Source organism: Carassius carassius, chromosome 25, assembly GCF_963082965.1.
Source record: "Carassius carassius chromosome 25, fCarCar2.1, whole genome shotgun sequence".
In the NCBI taxonomy this organism is placed as follows: domain Eukaryota; kingdom Metazoa; phylum Chordata; class Actinopteri; order Cypriniformes; family Cyprinidae; genus Carassius; species Carassius carassius.
Window position 1 is genome coordinate 23672141 of NC_081779.1, and position 21205 is coordinate 23693345.

Genomic DNA, 21205 nt, shown 5'->3' on the forward strand with positions numbered 1-21205 from the left:
CTAATTGGCGTAAAACACTGTAAAAATGATCGCTGTGATAATTAGCTATCACAAATTAAAATTCAACAGAATCAGTCATTTCAACTTAAAAACATAAGTGTTAATGCTTGACTTACAATTATAAGTTGACTTAACCAGTTATATAGATATTTGTTAATTTCATATAATAAGCTGTTAGAACTAATTGCAGCCGCATTTTTATATAGTGAACCAATCTTTATTTTATTTGAACCTATTTTGGGAGGAAATATTAAATTGACCGCTTTTATGAGATTCACCTAAAAGCATGGTTTTATACAAGCTGGACATATTTCAGTCATAAAACACCAAGCCTCAAATATATAAATCAATCTGCCCAAAGAGAGTGTATCCGTTCACATTACCATACATGTTTATATGTACGTTGGCTGTTGTGACGACAAAAGCATGCATTTATGATTTCACTGATTATGAATAATAATAATCAACTTTTTGTCCAAATGACAGGCAAGCATGATTTGTCAGTGGAGGCTTTCCTTGTCTCAAAGCAGATTTTTTATATGGTCAAACAATAATGAATTGTGCTTTTGCAAAGATATTTATTTATTCATCTCATGAGATCAACCATTGACACCCAACATAATAATACATGATTAATATGAAAGGCTTTAAAAGTAACAATGCTACCTTTTATACTGCACCTTATATCGAAAGACCAAGTAGTTAAGTCAAAGATGAAGCTCGTTTTGGTAAGTGAAGGGTTTGCAATAATCATACTCTTTTGTTTTAAATGCTTGAATATCTGCACCATTTCGTTTCCATTCCATGCATGTGTGATTCTGGAGCCGAATCGGCACACAGCCCTAGCCATCGACTGCTATCTAAACCAGCACTGCAGTGTAAGAGCACATTGCTGGCCATCGCGGGAGATGTGTTTGAACATCAGGTGAATATGTCAGGCTGACCTGCTGTCTGTTCACATGACAATAAAGCATTGTGTTGTTGTGACTGTACAAACCAGATATGTGTGTGAATGGAGGACGTCATTTGATTTGAAGGGGGAAAATATTGACTGACGACGAAAGAACAAAACTGTTTTGGAATCATATCATGCTGGGTTGTTTCAACCCAACTTTGGGTCAAATATGGACTAACCCCGCCTTTGGGTTAAACATTTAATTAAAACATTTAGCCCGGGTTGGTCCATATTTGACCCAAAGTTGGACTGAAACAACCCAGCATTTTTTAGAGTGTGATAACTCTTTGCCAGTTCTCACGTCAAGAAAATGATTTTTAAAGACTTGTAGCTTGAATTGTTTTTCTGTGGCACAGGCTGCTGAGCTTGCATAAGGTTATAGACACACTGTCCATGTTTGGTGACTGTATAGAAATAGCAGTATCAAAAGCCACACTTTCTTTAACTTTTAGCCTCAGGCGGCTAATTGGAACCTTGTGTTTTATTGAAATAAAATAAACATTATAATTAAAATCCAGTCTCCACACCATCTGTCCACTTACTGCTTCTACTTTATGATTCCTAAAAACTATTTCTTTGTTTACCAGAAGAAAATCTTGATTAGTTTTAAAGCAAATTCATGTTTTGGGACCTAAAAGATGTTGTGCACCCAAGAAATTAACATTTTAGCTAAAGGTCAGGGTCAAAAAGGTCTGTTGTCAATGGAATAGAATGCAACAGTTGGATTCCAAAAGGAAAAACACTATTCGTTGTCTTCAGAGGGACATTCTATCCGTCAAATTTGGTCAATAACTTAAAAGGGGGGACATCCAGTGGTGTCAAAAGTATTGACATTCATTACTCAAGTAGAAGTATAGATACTAGGGTTTAAAAAGACTTTTGTAGAAGTTTAAGTATCAACTCAAGTTTTTTACTCAAGTAAAAGTGTAAATTACTGGTTTAAAAAACTACTTAAAGTATAAAAGTAAAAGTAATGTAAGGAAAAAAAAATGCCATTAAGAACAAAAGCTTAGGCCACGCTACAGGGGCCTATTGTGCACTACCCCACCGCCTCAAAAAAACTTTTTCTAAAGGCCATAGGCCATAATGACTATAATGTTATATTAAAATGTTCATGTTGAAAAATTTGGGATGCACTAGGCTACCTGTTTCAGCCGTATATATGCCCATTGAAAATGAACGCACTTTAGTAGAATGCAAATACATTAAAGAACTAGAGATATGATGACTATAAGTATTGTAATGGTGCAAAAAGTCAAACTTCAGAGGCATGTCATGAATAAGCTTTAATGGAATGTAAATGTACATCCAAGCTTAGCTGCAGGAATCTGCGAGGGCAATGGACAAGAACATTGGTGCAGGCTCAGTAACAATTACTTTTGTATGGTTGTCTATTTACAATAAATGTAGTGCTGTCAAAATGAATGATTAATCCAAGTGTTTAGTCAAAAACTAAAAATGAAAATAACTCATAATCCTGATACCTTCTTGATTGATAGCTTCCTGTATTCGCTACATACGTCTGCTATGTCCAGTGCTGGGGGGGTAACGAGTTACAAAGTTGGTAAAGCCTAGTTATCACAACATTGTCAATCGCGTCGTCAACCGCAAACGATAATTTATTCAAACGTCTTGCTATCGAACTACCTACAGTAGCTTAATTTGTGAAGGACGAAGAGAGTAGTGTATGTATAAAGTACGTATGATTAAATTAAGTATATTTAAATAAGTGTAATTAAAGTATGTGTTCGTTCATATGTGTTAAGAGCTAGATTTTCGCTGGAGGAAACACCTGTGGTGTGACCAGCAAAAACTTTACAGTAGCTAGATGAGAAACCGACGGCTCCCTCGTGAGCTTTTGTAAACTGTATTTATGACAAAGAACTGCACAGATACAGATATTCTAACAATCTGTCGATAAACACATACCTTGTGTCCTCCGTTTGTGTTTAAGTGCGCTTGCGCTGTTCCGCCGCGGTCTGCAGATTGAAGAGCGCGCTGAAAGACGGGAGGAGACCGGTCTGACACCGGTTTCATATGAAATTTAAGGGGACTGACTCTGAGGCGATCGGATACCGGTTCCATACCCAATCCTACTTTTAAGAAATATATTTTTTGATAAACAACCCCCAACACTGGCTATGTCCTGGCTGGTGTGTGAAGTGATTTGTGTCATGTGCAGGTGCGATGGATCGCGTACAAACCAATAGGGTGTCGGAATGGTATATGTTTATACTTCTCATCCAACCACAATCCAAAAATAATTACTCAAGTAAAGTATAGATATGCCCCAGTGGCCTAATGGATAAGTCACTGGCCTCCTAAGCCAGGGGTTGTGGGTTCGAGTCCCATCTGGGGTGATTACAGCAGAGTGGCACAGTGGGACCAGGCTGTGCCCATAACCCAGAGGTCAATGGATCGTAACCATCCTCTACTAAGTTGTTTACCCTTTGCCGTTGACTATACGAGAAGGTTGAACATTTTGGGGTGGTGCTAGCACAGTGGATAAGACACATGTCTTTGGTGTTAGAGACCCGGGTTCGAATCCACTGTGAGACACCAATGTGTCCCTGAGCAAGACACTTAACCCCTAGTTGCTCCAGAGGTGTGCGACCTCTGACATATGTGGCAATTGTAAGTCGCTTTGGATAAAAGCGTCAGCTAAGTGAATAAATGTAATGTATAGATACCCCAAATTTCTACTTAAGTAATGTAACAAAGTATTTGTACTTCGTTACTTGACACCTCTGGGGACATCAGATGTACTTTTTGATTCTTTAGGGTCTTCATTAAATTTCTTTAACATACTTTGGTTAAAATTCCTCAGTGGTCGTGTAAAACAACACCCTTTTTACCTTGTCAAAAACAGCTCTGCTCACAGCGACCCATTTCGGTGCATGTTTCTTTAAATGATAATGAGCAGCTGCTCACCCCGCCCCTATCTTCCGTTCTGTGTTTATTCAGTGGCACATTACCATCAACACCTAAACTAATCCACTGCCTCCTTGGTAGCTCTGATGTCAAGAGAAATTGAAGGCTCACATTCATTCCTGAATCCAAACCTCCTGCATTGCTTACAAGACGCTGTTGTCAGCTGCTTGAGCGTGGAGCCCATAGCGGACAGTAGCTGAGGGCGGAGATATGCTAATACGAGACAGTCCGTCAGCAGTCGTGGGCGTGGCCTAAGCAGAGGCTTAATTATTTAGATGGTTTAGGTTTCTGGGAATTTAAAAAAGGAGTGAATGGATTTTTATCATTGTGGAGTGGTTGTGTTCACACACTGCTAAGACACATTTATATGCAAACACCAAAAGTGAATTTTGCCAATACAGACAGATCTTAAAACCTATAAAGACAGATCTACCCTGAGATCTGAAGTTTTGTTGAAGCCACCAGTTCATATTATTTCAACCCCTTTTTTATAATTAGTCAGAATTTGTTAATAACAGCAGAATTTGTTTAATTGACAGGCGATCTGATCAGTCATAAAGCTGAATCTGCCAGCTGGTGGACATAACTTGAAAAATGGTAAGCATTGAAGTCTTTCCGCAGGTGAAACGAGATACTTTCAGCAATCATTAAAGAGCCGCAAAACAGTATGTATTGTTTGAATTTCCCACACAAAATGACAAAATTTTAAATCTGACACTTTCATAACAAAAATGCTATGTCTTATCTCTGGCCGTGTTAATCCGCAATGTATTTTTCATGGCATGAGAGGGCCATGGCTTGTCAAACATAGCAACAGTAACGCAGGGGGGCGGGTCTTTACAAAGGATACGTCAGTGCAGAAAAACGACATTACCCATGATTCTGCGGGAAACTCTCCACCAATCAGAGAGTTGTAGCAGCAAATCACACCAAAAGAGCTTGAAGTGAACTCTTCCTTTAAGCATTGGAAATTACATAATCAATATAGTCTCCCTATGCTCTCAAAATACTTAAATATACTTATAATGTATTGTTTTTATGCATTATCAACTACTTTAAATTTTTATTTTACTCCACCAACTTTTTTGATTCAATAATGCCAATCACAATGCAGATTTCCCACACAGTCTTAAGCCTTTGTCTTTTTGTCAGATTCTCAAATACTTTTTTGCTTTGAATCAAAGTTTGTAATGTTGTGATTCTGTTGGTCAACATGGAGTATTTGTATGACCAACTTGAACTCGATGCAAATCTGAGTGAGTTAATGGTTTTAAAACACAACAACAAAAAAAACAGGTGGGTTATATGAATCGTGTACTCTGTGCACTTAACAATAAAGGTTCCCAAAGGGTTTTTGTGCAGGGATGCTATAGAAGAAGCATTTAGGGTTTACCAAAGAATCTTTCAGTATACAGTTAAAAAAAAAAAAATGTTTTAGTTTAACTATTTTAACTATCTACCTTTTTACTATAAACCCTTTTCCACTATGCAAAAAAGAACATTCTGTACGTTAGAAATATTTCATGGATACTGCAGGTCCTTCAAAGAACCTTCATTTTTAAAAGTGTATTCCAAGTTGCTTGAAGTCATACAACAAACAGCTCAAAATATAACTCATTATCGACTGAAAGATCATCAGATCAGAAGATTATACATGTTTTCCAAATATCTTCTTTTATGTTCCTCAGAAGAATGTAAGTAAAACAGGTATGAAAAAACATGAGGGTGAGGATACAATGACAGATCTTTCATTTTTTGGCAAACTATGTCTTTAAGAGGGGAAGTTACTGACTGTTTCCATGACTTAAAGGTAAAAGCACGACTGAGTCACAAGTCAGGTTTGATGAAGAGGGTGGAGGAAGTTCAGCTGTCAGGGTTCAGAGTCCTGAGGGCTTTCAAAGGCATACAGCTCACTTTCTCTGCAAGACAAATTATTCACAGCTTCTGGGTCTGTTTGACTTCCGAGGACACTTGAAGATGTAACTCTGCACGTCAGAAGCTCTTGCTGACTGTGTGACTGTGATGAGAACAAACTGATCACACATATTGTGGGGAACTTTTTTCCATTATAGGGTTTATATTTTTTCCATTATAGGAAGAGTTTTTTTCCATTATAGGGTTTTGTAAAAGCTTTGGCATTTGCATATACAGCGGACACTTTTATCCAGAGTGACTACAGCTGAGGAATACAACAAACAAGATGTACGAAAAAAAGACTTGAACAGTCATAGAGACTGCATTAGGAGAGTAAATTTAGAGATTAAGTGCTATTAAAAAAGGTCTCACATTAGAATTTTTTTGACAAATGTTATAATGTTAAATTGAGCATACTATATTAAATAATTGAAGTTGATTTTTCAATAAAACATCTGACTAAAATATATTTACATTTATTCAGAAACTATACATTATATTGAACAATATGTTAGCAGTAAAGACATCTAAAATAAGCAGCACTGTTTTCAGCATTGATAATAATAATAATAATTCAATAATTCAGCTTTGATCACAGAAATAAATTACTTTGTAATATATATTCAAAAAGAAAACACTTATTTGAAATTGTAATAATATATCACTGCTTCTTTTTATATTTTTGATCAAATAAATATAACCTGTGTGTGTGTGTGTGTGTGTGTGTGTGTGTGTGTGTGTGTGTGTGTGTGTGTGTGTGTGTGTGTGTGTGTGTACAGCAGAGGGCGCTGTTTCATGAAAACCAGATTAACCGCGACGAAAGCGGCGCTTTGGCTGTGATGAGCTCGAATGTGAACAAAGATGCTGTGTTAGTGCATATTGAATCTGCTCCTGTCATCTTATAATTGCTGTATTGATTGTGTGTAGGAGGTATATGTATCGTCTGGCTCAGCGGTCTCACTGTACTGCAGTTTAAGATGAACTGCTCTGAATGGGGGTGAATTTTAGCTGACCTTATACGTTTATGCTGCAGATGCTACATTCAGGTTTATTCATTTCAGCAACATTCACCACTAACAAACTACATAGTCATAAGTCTTACCAGCAAACACTGTGCGAGTTTGCCTATAGCACAGTCAATTATCAGTATAAAAATAGGAATAATTCATTTGTTAAGGGTGCAAAATATTTTCACCTACATTCAAAATGCAGTCTGTGCAGATTATTTTAAGTCATGTTACAATATATCCAAACAGGCTTGCCTGGGAGGTTTTATTAGCTGTCTGTCTGATGCATTGCAGCCTTATATATGTATATATATATATATATATATATATATATATATATATATATATATATATATATATATATATATATATATATATATATATGCAAAAACATGACTTTAATGAGACATCAGGCTGTAACAGCTCTGGTTATGGAAACATTTATATATCATTACACATTTTAATGCCACTCAGTTCTGGTTAGTGAAAAATAAAAAAATAAAAAACCAAGCAAAACAAATGCAAATCTGGGTAAGGATAAACAAAACAAAATGTTTTTGTTTACATCATGTGAAAGCAAATCAATCAATCTGATTTCTCACAACAGATTTCTAAAAATCAAAACAAAGCAAAACAAAAGCTTTGTTGACATCATTCTGATTTCTCTAGAACAAAACAAAACCACTTCAACTTAGGCGAAGCTAAACCGAAACAATATTTAAAGCACAAAAACAACACTTATGTTCAAAGCATTCTGATTTCTCAAGAACAAAACAAAGCAAGACAAAAACATTTGTTCACAGCATTCAGATTCATTTAAAAAACAAACCAGAACTAAAAAAAAAAAAAAACATGTTGTTGACAGTATTCTGATTTCCAATTATCTGATTTCTCATAATCTGAAAACTCAAAAACAAAACAAATTTTGTTCACAGCATTCTGATTTGTTATAATCTTTTTTTCTTTTTTTTTTTAAATAATACAAACAAAACAGAATATTTAGGAAGACAACAAAATGAAACAGTTATGAACGGTGCAAAACCACACGGCCCCGCAATTATAACATGAATTTCATCATGATACAACCAGATGCCCACCTTTAAAGAGGGTCTGCAACAAAGAAATGATCACTGTTTCCTACCTAATCCTATTTCCATAAACAGACCTAGCAACTGGTATTCTGGTAAGACCTCATCAGAGATCATTAATACAGCACAATATGCAAACATCACAAAGAAAACTATTTATAATGTTCTATTGTTCTTATAGTAAACATGCAATAGTTCTAGATGTCCTCATGACTGGCATTGCTGATAACAATGATAACACTAATATTTGCACTACACATGCTAATTATAACAGTATAGACTTGAGGAATTGATCAGATGTTCCTTGAACTACCACTTCCAACATACAATAAAAACATGCATATTAATAGTCTGCTTCAGAATACTTCTTTTCCTCAATGTTGACCTCTGTTACTAGTAAAACAATCAGTAACCTAAACTATTTCTTAAATCCAGGATCATAAATATGCGTTTCCACTCCTACTTTGCAACATTTATTACTGGAAAAGAAGAAGAAGCTTGCTTTGGAACTGTGGGACTCGGGATTCTTACGCTTATCCATCTTTATGGTATTTGGATTTATTGTTTTTCCAGACGATGAAAAAATAATAATAAAAATAATACACCGTTTTTCCCAAGTATGTTTTAAGGAATGGTAAAAGTCAGATTGCTGGTCTATGAGTGGGTGTGAGGTCAATGTATGTGACCCCAGCTGGCAGGATAAACATTAGGAACTTTCTCCCACTCACACAGCGATAACTGGCTTCAGCAGTGATTACTCATGTCTACAGGGGCAAAAATGGCTGTTGCTTTAATTCACTTTGGCAGGTTCAAGCCTGGACCTCCATTAATCCAATAGTACTCACTTTCCAGGTGACTATCACTGTTTTGTCAGGTCATTTAGATCCTCATAATTCATAAACCCATTAATCCAAGTTAAGACCTCTTGAGTTGAGACAGTTTAGGCAATCTTTATGCTTCTGAATCAGGACTGTGCACTTTCCCATTTTCAGGAGAAACAAGCCTGAAGAAGACAGTGAACAAGAGCACTGTAATTGTGTGTCTGGCCAGGATCCATAGGCTGATGTTGATGAGAATAAGTTCATTGCGCGTCCTAATAAGCGTTCGTGATTATGCAGTGTAATTCGCGCCACCAGGGGACTGGATGCTTAGCGTTTTTATCCGGTCTCATCGCCGCTAGCACGTCTCCATGGTTACACACCTGCCCCGATAGGGCCCAATGGATCAGGTGTGTAAGCATCGAGACGCGCGCGCTGTGAGGAGGCTGGACCAGGAGCGCGCTGCTCGCTCGCTCATCAGTCAGTCGCTCCGTCGCGCTCTTCTGTGCATGCAACTCCGTCCAGACACCGGCACGCGAACATCAAAGAAACCCAAACAATGACATTATCTGTAACGACACGACAGAAACACAGCATTATCTGACCGACCGAACCGACCCCGCGCCTCTTTCTGCTCGCTGTTTGCCGGTAAGTGTTTGGCTAGATTCGCGTGCGCAGCTGACATGATGCATTTAATTATTATTATAGGGGCAAAGCTGCATTTAAAAGACAACGAGTGCAACGTTGTCAGCGTTAATGCAAGAATCGTTTGTTTTGTTTGAATACATTTGTTAATGCAAATTGAATTTGATAAGGCATTCTGTGCATTGCATGAATGTTGCAAAACCTCTCTTGCTGCATTTATTTTCACTCCTGCATCTGAGGTCTATTTCCATCATACCTCTACTGTAGGCTCTGCCTTTGTATTTTTATTTATTCTCCTTTTAATTTAAATGAGAACCGTTTTTTTTTAAATCTGATTATGGGCATGTTTTCCTCCACTGCATACTTTAAAATGGGACTTTCTAGAAGAAAAATATGGTGTCCAATACCAGTTAATAAGGAGCAATTTGTGTTAAATGGAGCATTGAAAACCTTGCATTAACCTTTCATTCGTAATAACTTTTTTCCCACCAGTAAAATACATTATTCAGTGTTTATATTTTGTACATGTTTATGGACATTACTGTCTTTTAGTGGTTGAATGTAGATCTTCTGAATGAATTAAGATCTTAATGCAAGGTTTTCAATGCACTGTTTAACACAAATAGTTCCTTGTTCACTGATTTTGAACATATATTTTAAAGCAGACATACAGTGTTTATGTATAGATGTTTAAAGACATCTACTCTGGAGCAGTGATCCCCGTGAGACACGTTTTGAGTCGATACGTTAAATCCATAAAGTGCCTGAAGACCATAAGTGTGGGAAAAAACCCTTCACTGATTTAAGTACGTCGACTCGTCCATTTGAGAGAGCTATGGGACGACAGTAAAAGATCCGATTTATAGGTCTGTTCACAGCTGCCAGACTATTTGGTGCATATTCACTGATGTTTGATAAAGGCCATGTTGAGTTGGGTTTAATAGGATGGCTATAGATTAGAATAGGCTTTTCATATTCCTTCAATATATCCAACACTGTGAAGTGCGACTGAAATACCGTGGTAAAGCCAGGTACAAGCCCAGCAGGATGGAGAATGTAGGAATTGTTGTGGATCTTTTAGTGAAGTCAGAGATCTGATGTTAGTTTTTGTTGTTCTGATCCATATTTCAAGTAGCTGCACATATTTGTTATGTTTTGTTGGGCGCAGGAGGTGAAAATAACGAAATCAAGTAAATAATGCATCACATACAACAGCTAGAGACAAGCATTCTGTATTGAAGGAACTCTTGGCTTTTTCTCAACCCTATAGGATCAGGTAGAGTGTAAAATGGAAAAATGGACCATTTGTTTTCGTTTGGTGCTCCAGGGCTCAGATGTTGTGCTTCTTATATCAGGTTATACTTATTTGTGCACTGGGCTTGGATGCAAGCAGCCTCCTGATTGCAGTAAATCTGTGATTTAGCATTTTTGTTGAGCTTGGTTCAGAGATGTGCTGATTAGATTATGTGGTACTTTCTGAGGCTGTACTTCTGTGGCGTTTAGCTGCCATCCTGTGAAGTGTCTTTCTGTTCCTGTCAATGAGCTGCGAAGTTCAAATACTGCCCGGCTTCGTGAATGCACTTGTGCACTTACAAATGCTATTGAGACATTTTACATTACATGTACAGTTTGGAAATAGACTATTAGTGACTTAAAAATGAGTATGCTTACAGACATAATTAAATAAAAAGGTTACACTTTAGATTAAGAGTTTTTCTTTAATAAACTTCTTATTGATGGTAAGTAAGGTAGTTGTTGTAGGTTTAGGGTTCAGTTAAGGGATCTAAAATATGGTCATTGCATTAATATGTTCTTTGTAAGTACTAATAAACAACCAATATGTGACCAATATGCATGCTAATAATCCATATTGTTCCCCGAGTGTTACTGTTATCAGTAAAATTTATAGAGATAATTGTAAAATGTAATGTAGGTCAGAACCATGCTTTACATGCACACAATCATTTTCATAAGTTTGGAATAAGTAAGATTTAAAAAAATGTTTTTGAAAGGACTTTGCTGATCATGTCTTCACCCGTTTGATCAAAAATATAGTAAAAAAATAGTAATATTATGAAATATTATTACAATTGAAAACAATTTTCATCATCATTATTCAAAGTCTTCAGTGTCACATCACATGATCCTTCAGAAATCATTCTAATATGCTAATGATAATAACATGGATTGTTATCAATGTTAAAAACAGTTGTGGTGTGTAGCCTAAATTTTATGGATTCTTTGATACATTATAAATGTCTTGACAGTCAATTGAATACATCCTTGCTTTATAAATTATTAATTTCTTAATAAACGTCCACAATGCTGCCACTAGGGGTGCTATAGCAGGCATTAGTGTGAACATCAAAGGTCATGAGTTTAAAGAGAATCTTGCTTATACTGTAAATATATTCAGTGATAGCTACCTGAATAATAACATATTCATTAAATGGCAAATAATATTTCAATGTAACTCTTGAACACCCCGAGTACTGAGTTGGTGGTTCAAGAACACGTTAAAGTCAACCTGAAATGGTGTTGGCAACTCATTATACCTCTGTAATGTGACATATTTTTATAAAACAGGATATTGCTAAACAAGAATGTGTGGTGTCAGCTGAAAGAGAGTAAACTTCATCACATGTTCATGATATGTGTTGACCAAGCATTCATGCCTACATCTCATACTTGAATAAGGTATGTTTTTGTCCATACTGTTAATGCAGTTAACCTAATGTGACCTTTGAAATATAGTTTGTAATATGTATGCACAAGACACTTAGAAGGTTTTGGTGCACTTTGAATACAAATAATGCCTTTGTTTCCTTACTGTGAAAGGTGAACATGCCTCCATTTTTCTCCTATAATTGCAGCATCATAACGCTAACGCTAGCTCACAACCAAAGGGGACATTAAATATTCAGCTACTCTGCGGTCGACTGCAACCCTTATGCTGAGTGCTGCTACACATTTTTTTCTTGTCCACATCCCTCTCTAGCTCTCTATCATTTCTGGCTGAATTTAGAGGTACTTGATAATCAGTGACGTACAAGGTCTCCTATAATACAAAGAGAGTGAGAAGAGAGTGTGAAAGTGAGAGTGTGAGAGACAGACGGGTGCAAATCAGTGTTAATCTGCTGTGTGCTAACATGAATCAATGTTCCCTGACCCTCTACACAAACTCACACTCACCTGAGAGAATACACTTCATCACCCACTGTGAAGAAAAGAGAAAATGAGATGAAGAATGGGATGGGGGAAGAAAGTGAATAAATGATTTACACATGGCCATTGTCATCTTGAAGGAGGAAAAGGAGACAATTAAAAGTATGGTTCACCTAGAAATGAAAATGTGCTGAAAATGAAGATGAGTCTGAATCTGAGATGAATCTGTTTCTTCATAGGAATGGATTTGGAGAAATTTAGCATTGCATCACTTGCTCACCAATGAATCCTTTGCAGTGAATGGGTGCCGTCAGAATGGGAGTCCAAACAGCTGATGAAAACATCACAATAATCCTAACCCTAATCCACAGGACTCCAGAACATCAACTAATGTCTTCTTTTCACTTCACAAAACATTAATTGGTGGACTGGAGTGGTGTGGATTAGGGTAAGGATTATTGTGATGTTTTCATCAGCTGTTTGGACTCTCATTCTGACGGCACCCATTCACTGTCAAATAAAAGGAAATAAACAATGCATAGTGCAAGATAAATAGAATACATGCTCATTAAGAAAAAACTAGGTAAGCTACTATAATAAACAGAGAACATAGAGCTGCAAAAATACAGTTTATATGCAACTCCTACCCATTCTGTCCGATATCTGTGTCAGCACCATGGTTAAATAAGAAGCAAGAGATTTGGAAGAGGGCTGAGAAAGGACACAGTGAGGGAGGAGAGCAGGAACGTAGGATGACAGGGACAAGAAAAGAAACACGGAAGGACCATTCCATTGTGCTCATTTGCACACATGCTGCTACAGACAAGATTGGGTTTTCATTTGCACTAAATGTCCTGAATCTCTAGTTTTTGTTCTTTGTATTTCTGGAACTAATAGATTTAATGTACTTACACAGCCTCTCTTTGCTCCCTTTTCATACTGCTCTTCCAAAACGCTGTGTCCTCAAGCGATCAAAGCTCTCTCTTTCATTGAAATCTGAGTGTTCTACCTAACCAGCCACAACTATGACAAGGGCAAACCAAGATTGTGTTGGTAGTTTATTTCATGTTGCACTGGGTGGCACAGTGAAATCTCAATGGTAACAGTTACCATTCTACTAAACTTAATTAATGCTACTAAAGTTAGATGTGATCAGTTCCAACTTGAAATCCAAGACTTCTAACCATAATGATGTTCAGTTACAGTCTGTTGTGTTTACAGGAATAGTTCACCCAAAAGTGAACAGGCCATCCAAAATGTAGATGAGTTTACTTCTTCATCAGAACATATTTGTATAAATGTATCATTACATCACTTGCTCACCAGTGGATCCACTGCAGTGAATGGGTGCCGCCTCACCAATCCAGTCCATTAGTTAATGTCTTGTGAAGTGAAAAAATTGTATGTTTGTTAGAAACAAATCCATAAAGATTTTTTTTTTCATCTCAAATGAGTCCTCTGTCCATAATATTATCTCATCTGAATCAGTAGAGAAATATGCACAAATGATTTTAAGTTAAATTGCTTTAAAGGGATAGTTCCCCCCCAAATTTGGTCATCATTTACTCACCCTCATGTTGTTGCAAACCACTAAGAGACATGAGCATTGGGGCTGTTTTGTGAAAAATGTTGGTAAACAAATAGTTGCCGGTAGCCATTGACTTCGTTAGTAGGGAAAAATGCTAGGGAAAAGGGAAAAGTAAAAAGCTACGGCCAAAATAACTTTTTTTTTGTGTTCAACAGAAGAAAGAAACTCAACCAGGTTTGGAACAACTTGAGGATGAGTAAATGATGACATAATTTTCATTTTGGGTGAACTAACCCTTTAGTAATGGATTTGTCTATTACAAACATGTAGCTGTTGAAAGTCTTTCTGAGTGGAATAAAACTCAGAATAAGAAGAACTGAATTATTGACTGTTATTCATGGTTCAGATATTCTGCAAACAAAAGCGTTCAGGAACTGGGTGGTTACAAAGGTAAAGCAAGCAGTATTTGACTGGTCATGTGATTTCAATATGTCACATCCATGCAACAACCCTCTCCATGGAAAGTAAAACAGAATTTATTTTGCAATCACATTTTTTAAAAAAATAAGCCTATTAATTTCTTTACTGTGTAAAACTTTATAATAAATGACAGTTTACTTAGTGCTCAGTTAAAGCCTTAATTGACTGTGAAATATTTCATGTCAGCATATTCAAAATGTTCAAATGGTGGTACAGAATTAGCAAGCACCCGGTGTCTTCTAGTTTTTCAGGTCAAACTAGTCCTTTGATTCTCTCTCTCTCTCTCTCTCTCTCTCTCTCTCTCTCTCTCTCTCTCTCTCTCACACACACACACACACACACACTAATGTTGTGTTAATGAAGAGAGTGTTATGGACTGCTGTAGTCCAGGCCTTCTTTTAGCTGTGTGTATAAGTGAGCGTTACTGTAGCATTACTCATGCTGTGACACAGCATAGCTTGTATGATGAGAGACAGAAAGCATGTAGAGGAGTGCGTGTTTGAGTTTGGTGTTCACACATCTACTATCTCTCTCTTCTCTCGCCCTCAAGTGTGATGTAGAAGCGACCTTGCCTGAAATCACCGGCTGAGTGGGACTTGGAACACAGAATAAAACTTCTTTTCCAAAAATACACAGACATAGAGAAAGAGACAGCAGAACAATCTTGACATTGATTGGGGTGGATGGTTTACCAAAATCTTATTCCATGCTATGGTTTTATACCATGGTAACGTTTTACAATACAGTTATTTTTTGTCAGGAAATTCAACCCTGGGGTTTTTATAGTAAATAACCATGTGGTATTTTTGGATAATCAGATGAGTTCAGTTCTTTGTAAATTATAGCATTTTTGTTCTCCTTTGATTATTTTCCATTTTTATTTATAACTTGATGGACGTAAAGCATGATTATTCAGTTGAGTCATTGCTTTCCATCCTCAAATGTAAATATTTTTTTTTGTTACAATATGTCACATTCTGTATTACGACCTCCATGTTTCTTGGTTGCTCACCAATTTCCGTCCCTTTATATTCTATATATTTGTGGTATAAACAGTATAGCAGAATCTACTGCTTGATACATTTCTACGATCTCATGATATTTACAGTATATTTAATACCATCTCATGTTTTTGCAGTGATGCCATAGAAGAACACTTTCTAGGTCCTTTCAATGAACAGTTCTTAAAAGAACCATTTTATTATTATTTTAGAACCTTTTCCATTGTAAAAACTTTTTAATGGAAACATTCCATTGTTGTTAAAGGGACTGTAGACCAATGAATAACCTTTAATTTTAATGAATAGTGTGTATAGTCTGCGCTAATGGCAAAATATTTTTGGAGACACCTCCTTAAGCTGTCTAACCTAAAAACATACAAATCGTTTTCAATAAAATAAGCACTTTTTTTCAACCAGTGGACTGATTAATAACTGTAATTACATGTATCCATTGCCCAGAAACTGACGAGGCCAAAAGCAATTATGATTTCTAGTCTATTAACTGTAATTTGATTAATTGGTTACTCATGTGCTCCACGCTCTCCATGATGGTTCAGTGAAAAGTTGGTAAGAATTCAATGACCACTTTACACTTTAACAAAAGCTTCTCAAGAAATCATGATCTTCGTTTCTCCAGTGAGGACAGACGTTTCTTGGTTTTAAACCAAGAGGAGCCCTGATGGGTTTGATTTTTGTCAATGTCATCCCAAAGAGGTCATATTATTAATCTTATCTCTCCAGCCCATAAAAAGAAGCGTAAGGAGATAATGTGTTGAGCACAGGTCCAAATTAAGAAATTTCTGTATAAAGAAGTGGGTTAACAAGCCAGTTATGTATGGGCCACCCCTATTTCTCCAGTGACTAATGACGACCTCTTCACTTCTCTGAGATTTGGGCTCCTCTGCTGTGGTGAGAATGATTGAGTGTGTCTGGGGAGGGTCATCTTGCTGTTTGCTTCATCGTTGAACTTCTTCTTGGACCTTCTAAAAGACAGCGTTATGCTGAGGTCTACCCTTGAGCTGGCTTCGGCATGAATTTCCAAGCTGGTTTTGACATATTAGTGTTGGTCCAGCTGGTGGATCACACGCAATGCCCCATGCAAAATTGCATATCACTGTAGTGACTCATATAGTATTTGATCCATTTAAATACCTTTTAATTATTTCTGTGCAACTTAAAAAGTAAAATAAGATGTAATGATTATCAATTCAACCATGCAATTGGATCTCATATGGAAAACAATGACAAATATTGCTTTTTCGCAGCTTTTAGGGTTAGGTTAGCTGCTCTGAGTGCCAAAACTTGCAGAGCACTTCACATACTCTCTGAGAGCACGGACCGGACAGAGTGTATGAGGACCCTTCTCATCCTCTGAATTGGGAAAAAACTGAATGGTAATGACTTCTGCTTTAAACGGAGTGGAGATCACTTTAGGCACATAGCTGTGTCTTGGCTTTAGGGCGACCCTATAATCGTGAGGCCCAAACTCAAGGCATGAAGTACTTGACTGACAGTGAATGCAGGTCAACCACTCACTTGAACGATGCTAGAGCTAAGAGGAGGGCAGTCCTAAGCAACAGGGTCAACAAATTGGCCAACTGGAGCAGCTCAAAGGGAGGGCCTTGTAGGACTATGGATAAGTCCCAGGTTTTTACTGCACGAGGACAAGACGGGGTTAATCTCCAAGCTCCCCTCAGAAGTTAACACGGAAGGTTAAAACTGATGACACATCAAACGTCACAAGCTTGCGAGAGAAGGTCTGTCCTCAGTGGTAATTAGCCAATGGGCTGCCAATAGCAGCTGAATCAACCCTGAGAACCACATTTGAGTCCTCCAGAGTGGGGCCACCAAGAGGACTGAGCATCTGACTTTCCTGGACTGTCTGATGTCCTGAGGAAGCAGGGCAATCAGGGGTAGGTATACAGGCGAGAGCGCTGGGCCAGAGCATCTTGCTGTCTCAGGAAGTAAATTAGACAGTGAAAGTTGTCTTCTGAGGCAAAGAGGTCCTTCATATTGACAAACATAGAGCATCACAGTCAATGTTTACATGTCCTACTACTAGTTTTTGAAACCTATTTTAAAGTCCCAGCAACTGTATAGCTGTAAAACATTAAATATCTATCAATTATAACATCTATCCAATATATTGATACATATTATTTTTTAAATAGAGTCATTTTATATCAGAATAGATTCACTCAAGCACTTTTAGTCTAGATTCTAATGGAGTCAATCTAGTTTGGATTTGTGACAGTATATTATACTGACTCTCAGCCTTTGACATTCCTATTTTGAGACCAGTAGGTATAAAGAGTCATAGCTGAGACTATTATTCTGCTTTTCTTTGTTGGCTACACATGGAACGGGGCCAAACTGGGCACTGGGTCTGGCACCAGCAGCATTGCCAACGTGTCTGTATAAAGTGGTATTTGTGATTGAAAGAGTACAGTGACCCACAAGTTCTTGCTCTATTAAGCCCTGTCAGGACACCGTAAATAAATTGAACCCACTTCACCTGGTTCTAGTTGACCTCAAAAGTCAAGACTGTTTTTTCTGCGAGGCGCGGGTCGACATGGGTGATGGCTTGCTGTAATACAGTCTGTGCAGTGAGACATTTGATAAAAGGTGATCTGTCTGTACTTATCAGCGGCAACAGTTTAGAACTCAAGGCACGATGGACAAAGCAGCAGGGGGGCACGGGTTGCTTTAATCAGCCATGCAGCCACATTTCAGCCCATTGTTCTCCGCTCATCTCTCCCAGCCATTCAGACCTCACATACACAAACCTAAATCAACCTGATTACTATGATAAACACTTACCCTGCTTTCTTTTAATTTCATTTTCATTTTCATTTCAAAAGAGTGTTAGTCCAGATCCAGCTCTAAATTATGATTATTATCACTCAGGGAGGCAGGCTGATTCATTTACAAGAGGGAGGACTGCCACAGACACAGAAACGCATGAGCTGATATGAGGAAGTGCAGATCAAAGCTGCGAGTAGAGGACAGGGGGAAAGGAGAGCGAGGAATAGAATGGGAGTGCAGAAAACAAACATGCAGATGCTGTTCATGGAGAAGATAGAACATGGATTAGGCTACACTTTTTTCATTTATGGTTCAAATTCACCAAGCAGCTGAACTAGAGCTTGCATCGCATTATGGGGAATTGTGTGGCTAGAATAGAACGATATATATATATATATATATATATATATATATATATATATATATATTGTCAGCTCACTTGCACTTTTAGATTTCTTTTGCAGTGGTGCAGGATACCCTGATAAATAAATCCTTATAACTTGGTGCATTATGAAAATACTGATAAAAAAAATAAATAAAAAATAAATAAAACAGCTACTGTATGCATTTAAGTGCGTTAATTCAGCAAAATGGGATGCTTTGTAAAAATAGAATACCATTCAAAACATTGTGGTCATTAACCTCTTACAGTAACTGTTAAGAACCCTGCTAGTGGCTCTTGAATTTCATTTCTTTTAAATTTGTTTCCTTCTTTCACATATTGTAGTAATTAAAATCATTAGATTTCATTTGAAAGCTTAAATACTTCAAATTCATCCTGAGAAAACTACGCTTGCACATTGGCTGGTCTAGCCATTTTTTTAACGCTGTTTGAGCAAAAACAAAAAACAAAACAAAAAAAACTTTTTGAGAACCAACAATTATTGTTGTCAGATTTTATTGGTGATTTCAAATATGAAACTGAATCTTAAGCTTGGGGAACAGTTTTGGAGAATTTGATGTTTGTCCATTCTAAGAGATAGGAACTACAGTACGTACACTTGCATGCCCAAGAGGCATTTCAAAGATGAGTGACATGACTTGTTTTTAAGGGGTCGTATGATGCGATTAAAATTTTTTCTTTCTCTTTGGAGTGTTACAAGCTCTTGGTGCATAAAGAAGATCTTTAAAGGTCAAAGACTAAAGTCTCAAATCCGAAGAGATATTCTTTATAAAAGATAACACGCCCCCACATATCTACATCACAATGTGGGAACATTTGCATAATACCGCCCAAATGCTGTTGCCGCCATGTTGTGGAGACACTGTTTCATTGTGAAAGCGAAGCTACTTTGTTTTGCCCTCCCAAAAAAGGAAACACAACTAGGACAGTCCGGCACTTCTGACTCACAGTCTGTAAGTACGAAGTACGTTTACATATTTTAAGAATTTGCCACTAATGATTCAAACACGAGTTTTAAGCAGGGTAGAGTAGCACTTCTTGTTTGTCATTTCACCAATCACAAATGCAGACATGGTGTTGTGTGTACGTGGGGCGATACACAATGTGTAAAAAGACAGTATAAGTAATTAGTAATTTTGTCCCTACTAGATGCAACAAATGCCTCGTTTTTAATGGGTTATGTTGTTTTTGTCTTGTCACGCTTGGACACGGCATCACAGTATGGTAAGGCAGCGTTTCCCAATCCTAGTCCTTTTATAATGTACAGTGTTTGTTCTTCTGTTTGTAATTTTTTTTATTTATGCATTTAGCAGATGCTTTTATCCAAAGCGACTTACAGTGCATTCAGGCTATCAATTTTTACCTATCATGTGTTCCCGGGGAATCGAACCCCCAACCTTGGACTTGATAGCACAATGCTCTACCAATTGAGCTACAGGAATGCTTTCTAAAGGATCATGTGACACTGAAGACTGGAGTAATGATGCTAAAAATTCATCTTGGCATCATATAAATAAATTTCATTTTAAAATATATTCAAATAGAAAAGAGTTATTATAAACTTTATAATATTTCACAATATTACAGTTTTTACCTTTTTTCTGATCAAATAAATGCAGCCTTTATGAGCAAAAGAGACTTCCATAAATTAATTGTTGCATCTACCTTTACACCTTCTTCCTCCTAGCCTTATTCCAGTCCTGCGCCCAGCGACCATGATGCTCAGCAGCTCAGTGGATGTACCCAGCCCAGGCGGGATGAGCACGGTGGCTCCCCGGAATGTATTTCGCAGTTCCAGCATTAGTGGTGCCATGTACAACCTGGAGAAGAGCCCCAGCAGCACAGGGCCTGATGCCACAGCCCTGGCTGGAAACAAGAAGCGTCGCTCCAGCCTGGGAGCCAAGATGGTGGCTATCGTGGGTCTGTCACAGTGGAGCAAGAGCACACTGCAGCTAAACCAGCAAGGTGGGTAACTTTGAATACTCAATCTACCCTGCTGTTCTTTGTCAGATATGCTCGTTGTTTTGTTGCCCCATTTGACTTTCACTGTGACAGCCTGAACAACTTCACACCATGGTTTGTCATATCTGGTGTAGTTTTTCTCACTTAATTTCTTTTCACGTTCCTTCACCTCCACTCTACATTCTTGTCCTTATTTGCCAATACAAAACAATAGGCTACTTGATACTGCATTAAAGCAAATAACATAAAAGAGTCCCACACAAAGTTATCAGACATTGTCTTTTTATTCAAAAGGAAACACTCCAGCCATTGCAAAAAAAAAAGAAAAAAAAAGAAAAAGACAAAAAATCATACTTCTTCCTATTTTCAGAAAAATGTTAAATTCCAGAAATCAGTAAAAATAGAGAAACATCAAAGCAGCTGAGCAGAGCAGATCAGATCAGAGCTTCAAAACACACAAACGGAATAATGTATCACTGCAGAGCTGGAGTTTTAACCTAATA

The 21205-nt window shown here is 37.4% G+C and overlaps 1 protein-coding gene and 1 non-coding gene across 2 annotated transcripts in view; both read left to right on the top strand.

The window, feature by feature from the left end:
- The first annotated feature begins 3242 nt into the window (after window positions 1-3242).
- trnar-ccu (transfer RNA arginine (anticodon CCU)) lies at window positions 3243-3315 on the top strand. Its single transcript has one exon. It is a non-coding gene; the product is annotated as a tRNA-Arg (tRNA).
- Window positions 3316-9123: 5808 nt separating this feature from the next.
- The window catches only part of LOC132104463 (regulating synaptic membrane exocytosis protein 3-like), a 68573-nt gene continuing 56491 nt past the window's right edge, over window positions 9124-21205 (top strand). The window contains exons 1-2 of the mRNA XM_059509943.1: window positions 9124-9361; window positions 20428-20705. Of these exons, the coding sequence (XP_059365926.1) occupies window positions 20456-20705 (250 nt within the window). The 5' untranslated portion in view covers window positions 9124-9361; window positions 20428-20455. The remainder of the gene's footprint in view (window positions 9362-20427; window positions 20706-21205) is intronic.